General features: G+C 46.3%; 1 protein-coding gene across 1 annotated transcript in view; it reads right to left on the reverse strand.

The window, feature by feature from the left end:
• Positions 1-359: 359 nt before the first annotated feature.
• The window catches only part of LOC137521897 (ATP-dependent RNA helicase DDX19A-like), a 44189-nt gene continuing 30662 nt past the window's right edge, over positions 360-13886 (reverse strand). Inside the window, 2 exon segments of the mRNA XM_068241761.1 lie at positions 360-2155; positions 12835-13026. Coding sequence (XP_068097862.1) covers positions 2094-2155; positions 12835-13026 — 254 coding nt within the window. The 3' untranslated portion in view covers positions 360-2093.

A 13886-nucleotide genomic window follows, 5' to 3' on the forward strand; every position in this document is an offset into this window, starting at 1 on the left:
CGACAAAGTAGTGATGGTCAAGTAGGTGCAAATTTATGCAAACGTATGCAGCTTGAAAATAAACCAATCAAATCCTGCTGAGGTACAATTCAATAGGCTCATTTTCAAGCTACATAAATGTGTATCAACTCGAAGTTATTTGTATCTACTTGACCATCACTATGACAAAGCATTGTTGCTAATCTTCAGGGGGGTGGGGCACACTCAGCGACAAGGGACAGCGGGCCACAGAGTGAAGCCTCTATAGGATCCTGAGGCTTCCCTCTCTTTAGGCACGTATGTAATGTTGTGTGTCCAAGTTTCAGCTCAGTTTTGTGCAAGAAAGAGCATGCCAGACCTAATAAATCTCTATAGTGCCATTCTTGATAACATCACATAGTCTTTATTCAAACATAAGCAAATACAACAGAGTAGCAGAATTCCATCTCCTCCAGAGTCCAGGCCGTATTACTGTAAGCGGTGCCGGTTGTCTAGGCCTGGGCAGCCATCTTGCGAGTTGAACCGGTATTTAGGTCTATCAGTTCGCCTGCAACAAGGTGGCTAGTTCCTTGGAAACGGATAGGCTGTGCTCTCTTCAATTATTTTCCTACAAAGTCACCCGCTGTCTAATCAGCAGATTTCCTTGGAAACTAATTCTTTTAAAAAGGTTTTTCCTAAAAAGTTTAGGTACAGCTTTGATTCAGGATATTTCTAATTTTTACTCGGTAAAAGAACTGGGGCTTCTCCTCTGGAAGCAGATTTTTTTTTTTTTTTTTAAACTAAAAAGCCAGACACGCACAAAGCAGGACCCATAAAAGGTCCTTGGAGGGGGCTTACTAAGGTTAACATAGATTTGTTGGCCCAGAGCAAGTGGAGAGATGGATAATCACTACCGCCTGGTACAAAAAGTCATAAAACCTGCAGCCTGCTCGATCCACCCAATACACGGCAATCCCAACGCCAAACCAGGGAGCAGGCCTAACGTGTGACCCTCACTAGTGTCAAAGGATTTAGTCTTCATTAAAAGACATTAAACGATAGGGTGTGACAGGAAAGCAAGAAGGAGAAGCTCATGATACTTTTGAGCACGTTGGGGGGGGGGGGAAAGGAATAGGTAATAAAATCCACTGGAGTAAAAAGAAACCCAGAGGGCAGAAGTCAACCTGCCGCTGTGGTACTGCAACTCCAAATGGTATAACTCATGTCAACTTGGCTCGAGCACCCCCAAAATGCCTCAACTCATGCCAACTTGGCTCGAGCAACCCCAAAATGCCTCAACTCATGCCAATTTGGTTTGCACAATTCCAAAATGGCCCAACTCACAACAACTTGGCTTGAGCAACTCCAAAATGGATGAACTCACGTCAACTTGGGTCGACAAGGATGCTGTAGCGGATTTGCAAATTAGCAGTTCCACAGAAACAAGGGACCCCCTCCCCCACCACGCAAAAAAAATTCTAATGATAGCTGAGTGATACAGAGCTAATCAATAAAGCCTATTGCTCCGAGATCCCAGAATTCTTGTAGATTCAAAGCGATCTCTACTCATTGCCGATAAAGTCAAACCATACTAGAAATGGGATTTAAGTCACTCAGAAATTGAAAAGAAAAATAAAGTTCATGACATAGTTTAGAAAATCAGAGAAGCTCCCTCCAATTGGCAGCTTATACCAACCAGAAGACAACCAAGGTGGACCATAGGGGCTAAATTACAGAGTCCAGGGGGTGTTGTAGTTTAGGAAAGAAAAGTTTGTGAAGTCAGTCTTGGATTTAAATCCATAAAACTGGGTGTGGATGAATATGCAGCAATGCGTAGAAGCAGGGAAATGTTCCATTATAAGAGTAAAGCCAAACCCCTCCACCGCCATGGCTGGCTACATAACTGGGGCAACACCTGGTCCTCAAAAAGAGCAGCTGAAAGTTTTCTTTAAAAAAAAGTCTTCCTTTAAGGCTAGACTAAAAACAAAACTGAGGCGTCCATTCTCTCTGGAGCTCCGGCCGGAGAAAGTTCATTTTGGTTCTGCTGGTCAAAGGTTACTCCTAGTCACTGAGATTTTGGCCGCTGGGGAGGTGAACGGGAGAGCCGAGAGGTGGGAGGCAATCGGAGGACCCTTTCAGTTGGCGATCTTCTCTATCTCATCCATGTCGTCTGTATCCAGCTTTTCAATCTTCTTATCTGGAGACACAAACAAGGGAAGAAGACAAACTTCTTTAAAATGATACAATACTGATTTTTTTTATAAGAGAAACTTGCAACAGCTGCATTCACAAGCCATAAAAATTAAAGGGGTTCTGTGGGTAACAACAGACACTTTCCTGGGGCTTCTATCAGCCCCCTGTAGCAGTCATGCCCCACGCCGTCCTACTCCGATCAGCCGTTCTGCGCCGCCAGCTCCGGTCTAGCGCGGCATGCTTTCTAACTTCGGCTGCGCGGCCGTGGGCCTGCTAGCTTCCGCTCACGTTATCGGAAGAATACTGCGCAGGCCAAGAAACCTACATACTGCGCCTGCGCAGTAAGCTTCTGCCGACGCAAACAGGAGCACCCATTATTCGTCTGTGTTAGACTAACAATTGCCTGGTGCCGGCGGTGGGGAACGGCAGATCGGAGGAGGATGGCGTGGGGACATGACTGCTACAGGGGGCTGATAGAAGCTCCAAGTAAGTGTCTGTTTTTACCCACAGCACACCCCCACAGAACCCCTTTAAAAGGACACTTGACCCGAGGCAGAACTACGGTGAGCATAGAGGCATGTTCAGGATTGAGCCACATATCTGTGCATTACCCATTCCTCTCCTTGATATAGAATTATAATCAGACAGCGCTAGGAAAATGTTAAAACTTTAATAAGACCTCAAAGATAGAGGAAACGGTGTATATATCCGGGCATATTTGGTTAAAAGCATATCATAATAACATGCAAAATGTATACATAAAAACATTGAGCTGTGAAACTCATAAAAACACTGGATAAGTATCAGTATTTATGAGTTTCACAGCTCAATGTTTTTATGTATACATTTTGCATGTTATTATGATATGCTGTCTGATTATAATTATATATCATTGTTTTAAGGAATTGGGTATCCTTGGGTATCCTTGATCAGATTCAGCTGCTGACTGTACTTGCGCAACACTTTGAACCTTTGAATTTTTTGTCTGCCATTCCTCTCCTTGTTGTCTCACCCCTCAAATCAATTCCTTGAGACATTTGGCCAGGGGCGTAATAGAAATCACTGGGACCCCTGCAAAACTTTGGATGGGACACCCCCCCCCCCTCGACCCTCTGCCCCCACACCATGCAGAGAATAGAAAGCTTTCTCTCCAGCCCAGACTCCTCCAGCATCACTACAGTACAAAGAACTTGGTGAGGGGTAGAAAGGCTGGGGGTGGGACAGTGCTGTACATAAGACCCTGCTGAACACTGAATTGGGACTGTCTAAAAAAAAAAAAAAAACTTTGTAGGATTCCTCATCAGTGGCTGAGCAGATGCAGTTATTAGAACAATTGTGCAAAAAGTTTTTTTGTATCCTTGCCCTTAGTTGTCAGTCTCTCAGGATGGCCCTCCTGCAGCTGCATCCCTTGCAGGGTCTATTGCTACGCCCCTGTATTTTGCTTTTGGCTAAAGTCAAATTTTCAGACAGGTAGAGGCGGGCTTGCTTCGATGTTCCCACCTATCACTTTCAGATTCCCTCTTAAAGGGAACCTGAACTGAGACGAACATGGAGGCTGATATATGTTTACTTTCAAAGAATGCCTGCCTGTCCTGACGATTCCCTGCCTCTGATAATTTTAGCCATAGACCCTGAACAAGAAAGCAAACGGAGGGGGAAGATTGATCTAGTGCAGGACTTTGGCTGTAGCAGAATGAGCAGTCTTGACTCCATCCTGCACCCAAATGTGCGTGTCCTTTAGGAGTGTACTATGCCGGAACATGCAGATCAGGAGGTTCCTGACTGGATTTGCTGCATGCTTGTTTCTGGTGCGATTTGGATACTACTGCAGCCAGGAAGATCCAGGACTATCAGGCAACATATAGCAGTCACCATATGTCTCACTTCTGGTTCCTTTAACCTCTTGACGACCAGCTAACGCCGACTGGCGTAAACTGGTCGTCTGCGGGTTACCATGGAAACAGCGGCTCGATCGAGCGGCCTTTCCATGTCAGTTCACGGAGGGTGTCTCCGTGAACAGCCGGAGAGCCGCCGATTGCGGCAAAATGTAAACAGGCGGGGAAGAAATCCCCGCTGTTTACATCATACGGCGCTGCTGCGCAGCAGCGCCGTAAGGCAGATCGGCGATCCCCGGCCTCTGATTGGCCGGGGATCGCCGGCATCTGATAGGCAGAAGCCTATCCCATCAGGCGCAGGACGGCTATCAGTCCTGCACCGCTCAGAGGGGAAGGGAGAGGGAGGGAGCGGGCGAGAGGGCGGAGAACGCTGCGGAGGGGGGCTTTGAAGAGCCCCCCCCCCCCGCTAAGCAAATGCAGCCGGCGGTAATCAGACCCCCCCAGCAGGACATCCCCCTAGTGGGGAAAAAAGGGGGGTAGTCTGATCGCCCTGCTGCACTCCTGATCGGTGCTGCGGGCTGTAGAGCCCACGCAGCACCGATCATTGAAAAATCCCCTGGTCGGCAAGTGGTTAAAGGGAGTGAATGGGGCAGGGAAGTGGAGGGAATGGTAGAACGATAGGTGGGATTATCACAGAAAGCCTTCCTGTCCTGAAACCTTTGTTCAGGGCATGAGATGGTGTGTACACACATCCAATAGTAATTGGCCAATTTTACCCTCTCCATGTAGTATGAGCGCAGTCAGTGCAAATGTAGTAGAGTGTTGGGAGATGACCGGCGGTGGCGATCAGTGTCGAACATAGACACACTTCGATCTGAATAGGATGATGCAGATTAAAATAATAATAATAAAAAAAAAAAAAAATACAAACAGCAACAGCGCCATCAAGCTGCAGCCACTTTTTCCAGCATCGGACTATATGTTGAACATTGGGCCCCTATGGAGTGGAGGAAAAGGCTAATGCCGGACATAGTTCAACATAGGATTGGAAAGGGTTAAAGAGAACCCGAAGTGGGGTTCTGACAATGCTATCCGCATACAGAGGCTGGGTCTGCCTATACCGCCCAGCCTCTGTTGCTATCCAGACCCCCCCTGCGCTCTGCTATGCCCCCATAAAATCACACAGCCGTGCTGTGTTTACCTCTGTAGTGTCAGTCTCGCCCCCCCCCCCCCCCCTGCATAGCTCCAGTCCCCGCCCACGTCCCTTCCCTCCAATCAGCGGGGAGGAAAGGGACGCGGGCGGGGACCGGAGCTATGCAGGAGGCGGGGAGCACGCAGACTGACAGTACACATGTAAACACAGCCCGCTGTGACACGCTGCGTGTCGACAGCGCAGCTGTAATTTATAGGGGATAGAGCGGGGGGGGGGGGGGGATCTGGATAGCAACAGAGGCTGGGCAGTATAGGCAGACCCAGCCTCTGTATGCATATAGCATTGGCAGAACCCCACCTCTGGTTCTCTTTAAAGGATACCCAAAGTGACATGATGAGATAGACATGTGTATGTACAGTGCTTAGCACACAAACTATGCAGTGTTCCCTTTTTTCTTTCTCTGCCTGAAAGAGTTAAATATCAGGTATGTAAGTGGCTGACTCAGTCCTGACTCAGACAGGAAGTGACTACAGTGTGACCCTCACTGATATGAAATTCCAACTATAAAAACACTTTCCTAGCAGAAAATGGCTTCTGAGAGCAAGAAAGATAAAAAAAAGGGTCAATCTGGCATACTTCAATGAATCGGTCATTGAGCAAAAACAAAACAGTTAAAAAACTTAAAAAGTAGATTTAAACAAAATAAAAAAACTGTGGAATATCTTAAAAAGTCATTTTTAGGAGAAGGAAGATAGATGCAATCGTTTATTTCATTAGTTTTTCACTTCGGGTGCCCTTTAAAGTGGAAGGAAGCCTCTCGATAGTACATAAGCTCCCCCATCCTCCTCAACCACAAAGACCCAGTGCTGGAACCATCTAAACATATCAGGCAAGGGCTTGTGGGACATGTGGTTGTGGCTGCACTCCTGGCCAAGGGCAAGTGTGGCTGCACAAGTAGCTTCAAGCTACATACATGAGCAGCTTTGTGTTAAAGTGAACCAGAGATGGTTCACTACAGCTTATGTATACTTACCTGAGGCTTCTGCTAGCCAATAATACAACAAATCCTGAACTAAAGTATACACAACAAGGTATCCCTCTATACTGAATCAAAGAATAAAACTTAACTTTTATTAAAAAAAAAAAAATCTAAAAAAAAAAAAGATAGTCTGTCTGAAGATACATAAATTACACTTGCGAGTATTGCTGGGCCTACTCTGTCAGTATATAGATAGGTAGCACAACTATCCAAGGCCCTATACCAATACAGGTTACATAAAAAAAAAAAAAAAAAAAAAAAAAAAAAAAAAAAAAAAAAAAAAAAAAAAAAAATCACACAACCCCCACCAATAAATCCGACACTGCTAGCCCCATGAGCAGCGCCGAGTCCCTCGCCGTCCTCCTCGGCCCCTCCGTTAAGCCGCTATGACTCCCAGCAAATCTGGGCAGTCGCGGCCTTCTGTGCATGCGCAGCTCCGCCACGCGTGCACCCCTCGTTATGCTCCCATCCCCTGGAACACTCCAGGGGACGGGAGCGCGGCAGAGCATGCGCAGAGGACCTTGTTTGGCGGCATCTGACCGGATTGCCAGCAGTCCTAGTGCCAGAATGGAGGGGCCGAGGATGACGTCGAGGGACTCCGCACTGCTCATGGGGCTGGAGGAAGCCCCGGTAAGTATAAATTAAGCCTAGTCAGTGTTCTCCCCAGAATATTTTTTCAGCCGGGTGGCATGAAAAAGCAGCCGGGTGGGTAGGGTCACACTGGGGGGTTGATACACAAAAGTGTGATAACTACTCTCAGAGCAGTTATCACGTGATCTGCCGGCGCGACGAGGTTTGCGCGCGTACTCCATTACTCCCCATGATAAAGGAAGGTTTGCGAGCAATCGGCTGCGTGTTTCATGCAAACCTTCCTTTACCATGCGGAGTAATGGTGTACGCGCGAAAACCTTGGCGCCGGCAGATCACGTGATAGCTGCTCTGAGAGCAGTTACCACACTTTTGTGTATAGAGCCCAGGGTGCGGAATCACACCACTGGTTGCCTGGGGGGGGGGGGGGGGGGATATGCTAGGTACTACTGGATTATGGACAGCCCAGGATAAAAACACACACACCACACTCACACACACACACACTTTAAGAGGGACAATCATGGAGGCTGCTGAATAAAGTGCTCTAAAGTTTAGACTGCAATAACCACAAGTATTTTCCAAGTTTAGCTAAGATTACAGCTAAACTGCTTTTTTTATTTTCTAGAAATAAGGTCAGAAATGCCACCTTTTTATAATCTCTCAGCAGAAATCTGCAATGTTACAGCTCTCCTCTCCACAGTTAGTCATTGGTGAGGACAGTACTGTACAAGTGTGTGAAGCTAATCTAATGCTGTCTGCATATAAAAAGCATTTACCACACAGCAACGGCTTGGAGACAGCCCCCCTCCCCCATTATGACAGGAGACTTGCCGGTGGAATGAACTGAGCCAGGCGTCCCACGGTGTAAGTTTATCTGTCCTGCGTGTAACTTCACAGGAGCTTTCCCCGCCCCTCTACACTACGAAGGGAGCTGGGGAAGAGGGGGGAGATATCTCCCTGAATGACAGCGAGCTGGCTGCAGACACAGCTGCTGCTCTGCTCGCTGTAATGATTCAAGAGGAGAAAGTACAGTAATTCTGCCACAGAACAGGGCAAACGGCAGCCGGGCGGGAGGGCAGGGTCAGGTGGGCGCTCCGCCCAGCTGAAAGGCTCTGGGGAGAACACTGCTAGTATGCTCTCTGGTTCATTGTAATGCGCAGATCATAGTTGTGCTTGCGCAGTACGGCTGTCCTCGCACATGGGTGGGAAAGCAGTGCGCTCATACTTGGTCACATTGGCCCATATGCAATTAACTTTTCTCCTTAGTGATGCTTTCACACCTTGCCTTATAAGCTACCAGCCAGCAAGAAAGTCCGGAAATTTCTTTTTATAGCACTCTCCCCCCCCCCCCCCCCACCTACTTTTTGGTACTTTTAGAGTAACAAAATGCTGAAGAGTTAATTTAAAAAGAAGTTGAAAAATGTTTTTTCCTAGGAGAACATTTGGGTGAAAGTTAAAGGGAACCTTAACTGAGAGGGATATGGAGGTTTCCTTTTAAACAATACCAGTTGCCTGTCAGCCCTGCTGAACTCTTTGGCTGCAGTAGTGGCTGAATCACAGACCTGAAACAAGCATGCAGCTAATCCAGTCTGACTTCAGTCAGAGCACCTGATCTGCATGCTTGTTCAGGGGCTGTACTATTAGAGACAGGAACAGTAGGAGAGTCAGGCAACTGGTATTTTAGAAAGGAAAAATCCATATCCTTCTCAGTTTAGGTTCCCTTTAAATGCATATGGGCCTATGTGCCTTACCACCTAGCAGTAACTACCGCAGACAGTTTCATCAGCGGTTTTTATGTTCTATAAATACATAGCATAACTAAACACTGAACAGCTAAAGCCAAAATCGATTAAGGCATATTCTTAAACAGGAACCTTAACTAGTTACACGTCACTGTACAGTATATCTACACCCTGGCAAACGTCATCTCCACGCTTGGGACGTAGATATGCGCATCTCCGCCGCTGTCCACGATTCCGCTCCCATCTCTGCCCGTTAGCAGGGAGATCGGTTAATAGGAACACAGTTCCCATTCATTGATCTAAGCTGCCATATTAATGATCGCTGACTTCAAGAATAAGCCCCATCATTGTAAAAGAAAAAAAAAGTTACAAGTCCACGCCAACAGGAAAATAATGAGTGATGACATCTTGTGGCCAAATAGTAAAATTACACCTACACATTTCTTCTTTTTAACCACTTCGCATCCAGGCCTTTTTTCCCACTTATTGACCAGAGCAGTTTTGACAGTTTAGCCATGTCCTTATTTAATCAGAAATACTGTATATACTCGCAAGCAAGCCGATCCGCATATAAGCTGACCTCCCAACTTTTGCCTGAAAAAACAGGAAAAAATGATTGACCCACATATAAGCCGGGGGTAGGAAATGCTGGCCGCATGATCCAACCCAGTGTGTCCCAGTATAGCTAGTATAGTGCCCAGTATGGGAAGGTAGTGCCTCAGTATAGTGCCCAGGATAGCCAGTATAGTGCCCAGGATAGCCAGTATAGTGCCCAGGATAGCCAGTATAGTGCCCAGGATAGCCAGTATAGTGCCCAGGATAGCCAGTATAGTGCCCAGTATGGGAAGGTAGTGCCTCAGTATAGTGCCCAGGATAGCCAGTATAGTGCCCAGGATAGCCAGTATAGTGCGCCCAGGATAGCCAGTATAGTGCCCAGGATAGCCAGTATAGTGCCCAGGATAGCCAGTATAGTGCCCAGGATAGCCAGTATAGTGCCCAGTATGGGAAGGTAGTGCCCAGTATGGGAAGGTAGTGCCCAGTATGGGAAGGTAGTGCCCAGTATGGGAAGGTAGGGCCCAGTATGGGAAGGTAGGGCCCAGTATGGGAAGGTAGGGCCCAGTATGGGAAGGTAGGGCCCAGTATGGGAAGGTAGGGCCCAGTATGGGAAGGTAGGGCCCAGTATGGGAAGGTAGGGCCCAGTATGGGAAGGTAGGGCCCAGTATGGGAAGGTAGGGCCCAGTATGGGAAGGTAGGGCCCAGTATGGGAAGGTAGGGCCCAGTATGGGAAGGTAGGGCCCAGTATGGGAAGGTAGGGCCCAGTATGGGAAGGTAGGGCCCAGTATGGGAAGGTAGGGCCCAGTATGGGAAGGTAGGGCCCAGTATGGGAAGGTAGTGCCCAGTATGGGAAGGTAGGGCCCAGTATGGGAAGGTAGGGCCCAGTATGGGAAGGTAGGGCCCAGTATGGGAAGGTAGGGCCCAGTATGGGAAGGTAGGGCCCAGTATGGGAAGGTAGGGCCCAGTATGGGAAGGTAGGGCCCAGTATGGGAAGGTAGGGCCCAGGATAGCTAGTATCGTGCCCAGGATAGCTAGTATCGTGCCCAGGATAGCTAGTATCGTGCCCAGGATAGCTAGTATCGTGCCCAGGATAGCTAGTATCGTGCCCAGGATAGCTAGTATCGTGCCCAGGATAGCTAGTATCGTGCCCAGGATAGCTAGTATCGTGCCCAGGATAGCTAGTATCGTGCCCAGGATAGCTAGTATCGTGCCCAGGATAGCTAGTATCGTGCCCAGGATAATAATGGCAGTATCTGTATAGCGCCTTTCTCCTGTCGGACTCAAAGCGCTTGCGAGGCAGCCACTAGAGCGCACTCAGTAGGCAGTAGCAGTGTTAGGGAGTCTTGCCCAATGAACTCCTTACTGAATTACTGGCTTACTGAACAGGCAGAGCCAAGATTCGAACCCTGGTCTCCCATGTCAGAGGCAGAGCCCTTAACCTGTACACCATCCAGCCACTATAGCTAGTATCGTGCCCAGGATAGCTAGTAGCGTGCCCAGGATAGCTAGTATAGTGCCCAGGATAGCTAGTATAGTGCCCAGGATAGCTAGTTTAGCACTCCCCCCGCGGCCGCTGCTATTACCTTAGCTCCGCGGCTTCCTATTCCCCTGTCCTGCTCTTAATTCACAGCAGCTCACCCCACGGCGGCTGCTGCGTGATGACGGAGGAAGTCGCAGAGAGCGGCTTCCTGGTTACTATGGGAACCTCTCTCTGCACTCCCTCTGTCATCACGCAGCAGCCACCGTTGGGCGAGCTGCTGTTTAATTAAGAGCAGGACAGGGGAATAGGAAGCCGCGGAGCTAAGGTAATAGCAGCGGCCGCGGGGGGACGACCCTCAGGCACATCACTCGCAAGCAAGCCGACCCCCCCAACTTTTGACCCACTTTTTGTGGGTCCAAAATTCGGCTTCCTTGCGAGTATATACGGTAACTTTATTCCTACTTAGGACACAGAAATGAAAGCTATATTGTTTTTTTCAAGACAAAACAAGGCTTTCATTGTATGCCATTTTTTTCCCCTCGAACAATTTTGTTTTCTATGAATTTTAACCACTTAAACCCCCACGGTACGAATTTCTCCGTCCCTTTTTTTCCCCCCTAAAAAACCAGGGACGGAGAAATCCGTACCTTCCCGCTACCGCCGCTGTCCGTGCTCCCGCCGCTCGTGCGCGCGCACCCGCCGCTCGTGCACGCCGCCACCTGCTCGCACGGAGATCAATGAACGGGAAAATCCATTCCCGTTCGTTGATCTAGCCCCCGCAATGATCGCGCTGCTTCTATTAGAAACAGCGCGATCACAGTGATTCTCCCAGCCTTCTACTGCTTCCTGTAAGCGTCCGGAAGGACGCTTACAGGTCGCATGTAAACAAACACACTGTGGCCATCTTGTGGCCACATAGTAAACTACACCCTAAAAGCATTTTACATAAATAAACATTACATTTACACAAATGAACTCATTACCTCCCACGCTCCCCAATTTTTTTAATTTTTTTTTGTAATTAAAAAAAAAAAAATACAATAAAAAAAAAAAAAAAAAACATAAATAGTTACCTTAGGGACTGAACTTTTTAAATATTTATGTCAAGAGGGTATAACACTGTTACTTTATAAACTGCGGGCTTGTAATTAGGGATGGACGCAAAACTGAAAAAAATGCACCTTTATTTCCAAATAAAATATTGTCGCCAAACATTGTGATAGGGACATAATTTAAATGGTTTTATAACCGGGACAAATGGTTAAATACATTTCATGGGTTTTAATTACAGTAGCATGCTTTATTTAAAAACTATAATGGCCGAAAACTGAAAAGGAATGTAATTTTTTCCCACATTTTTTCCTATTTTCCCATTAAAACACATTTAGAATAAAATAATTCTTGGCATAATGTCCCACCTAAAGAAAGCCTAATTGGTGGCAAAAAAACAAGATATAGTTCATTTCATTGGGATAAGTAATAATAAAGTTATAGACGAATTAATGGAAGGAGCGCTGAAAGGTGAAAATTGCTCTGGTGTTCAAGGGGTAAAACCCCTCAGTGGTGAAGTGGTTAATGGGGGGAAAAAAAAAAAAATTATAGAAAACATTTCTCAGTTTTACCAATTCCAGTTTAAAAATAAAAAGTGCTACTGTAGATGAAAAACAAATTTTGTTTGGCTATTCTTATCGCTTATCACAAAACTTACATTATGTTCCGGTCACAATTTATGGTGAAGATATTTGATTCTGAAATAATGCTACAGAGTATTTTTCACTATGAACTGAAAAAATAAAAGTATTTTTTAATAGTAAAAATCAATCTCATTAGCTCAGAAGACTTATATTCCCGTTCACCAATTAGTGCTGCATCAGATAGTGCCAGAAATGTGCACAGGAGCAAGCCCAATCCTGCACAGCACTGCTTCTGCTACAAGACGTATATCTACTGACTCATGGCTTAGATGAAGTCACAGAGGCCGTATATATACTGACTTGTGGATAAAGTGGGTAATAAGACCTACTCTAACATTTAAAATTAACCCCTTACCTCCCATACTCTCCCATAGTTACCCCCCCCCCCCCCAAAAAAAAAAAAAAAAAAAAAAAAAAAAAACTTTGCATAAACAAATGGGAAAGAAAAAAAAAAAAAAAAAAAAAAAAAAAAAAAAAAAAAAAACATACTTACCTTATTGTTATTATTCCCATTAAAATGCACTTCAAATAAAATAAGCTGCATAGATTCAAATTTATCTGCATTTCACACCCCAAACCCTGAAATATACTCACTGAAGTGCTCCTGGATTTGGTGCAGGATGCTCATACTATGTTTGCTGTCCACCATATTGATGGCTAGACCTCGCTTCCCAAAACGCCCGGTGCGGCCGATCCTGTGGAGATAGGTCTCGTTGTCTGGGTTTCCATCTTTGTCCACTGGAAGGTCAAAGTTGATGACTACGGACACTTGCTCCACGTCGATGCCTGGAGGAATAGCAGGGGGAGAAGGTGTGTGAAAGGTCCATTATGTGGATTGTTCTTCCATGTGGGGTGGGGGTTGGATCTCTCCAATTCATAAGATGACTGGTAGCTAATAGGCAGTCAATGATGTGCTAGTACAGCTAAGAAAGCAATTAACGAAGGGAAACTCTAGACCAGAGGTGTCAAACTCAAAGTGGGACGAAAATGAACACAGGACCAACTCCCTCCCTTATAAAAAGTTCCTTGGTGTTCAATAGCCCCCTTCCACCCATGTGTGTAGTGCTTTCCCCCTCACTCCCTCATATAGGTTTTCTTGTGATCTAGATCAGGCATGGGCAAACTCGGCCCCTCCAGCTGTTAAGGAACTGCAAGTCCCACAATGCATTTTCCTTTATGAGTCATGACTGTGGCTGTCAGACTCCTGCAATGCATTGTGGGACTTGTAGTTCCTTAACAGCTGGAGGGCCAAGTTTGCCCATGCCTGATCTAGACCTTAATCCCTAATATACCTTTGCTGGTGGTGCTCAGTGGGCCAAACATAATACAGTGGTGTGAAAAACTATTTGCCCCCTTCCTGATTTCTTATTCTTTTGTGTTTCTGCTCCTCAAGCAGAAACACACTTAAATGTTTCTGCTCATCAAAAACCGTTAACTATTAGTTAAAGATAACATAATTGAACACAAAATGCAGTTTTAAATGATGTTTTTTATTATTTAGTGAGAAAAAAAAATAAACTCCAAATCTACATGGCCCGGTGTGAAAAAGTGATTGCCCCCCTTGTTAAAAAATAACTTCACTGTGGTTTATCACACCTGAGTTCAATTTCTGTAGTCACCCCCAGGCCTGATTACTGCCACACCTG

Source organism: Hyperolius riggenbachi, chromosome 6, assembly GCF_040937935.1.
Source record: "Hyperolius riggenbachi isolate aHypRig1 chromosome 6, aHypRig1.pri, whole genome shotgun sequence".
Taxonomy (NCBI): domain Eukaryota; kingdom Metazoa; phylum Chordata; class Amphibia; order Anura; family Hyperoliidae; genus Hyperolius; species Hyperolius riggenbachi.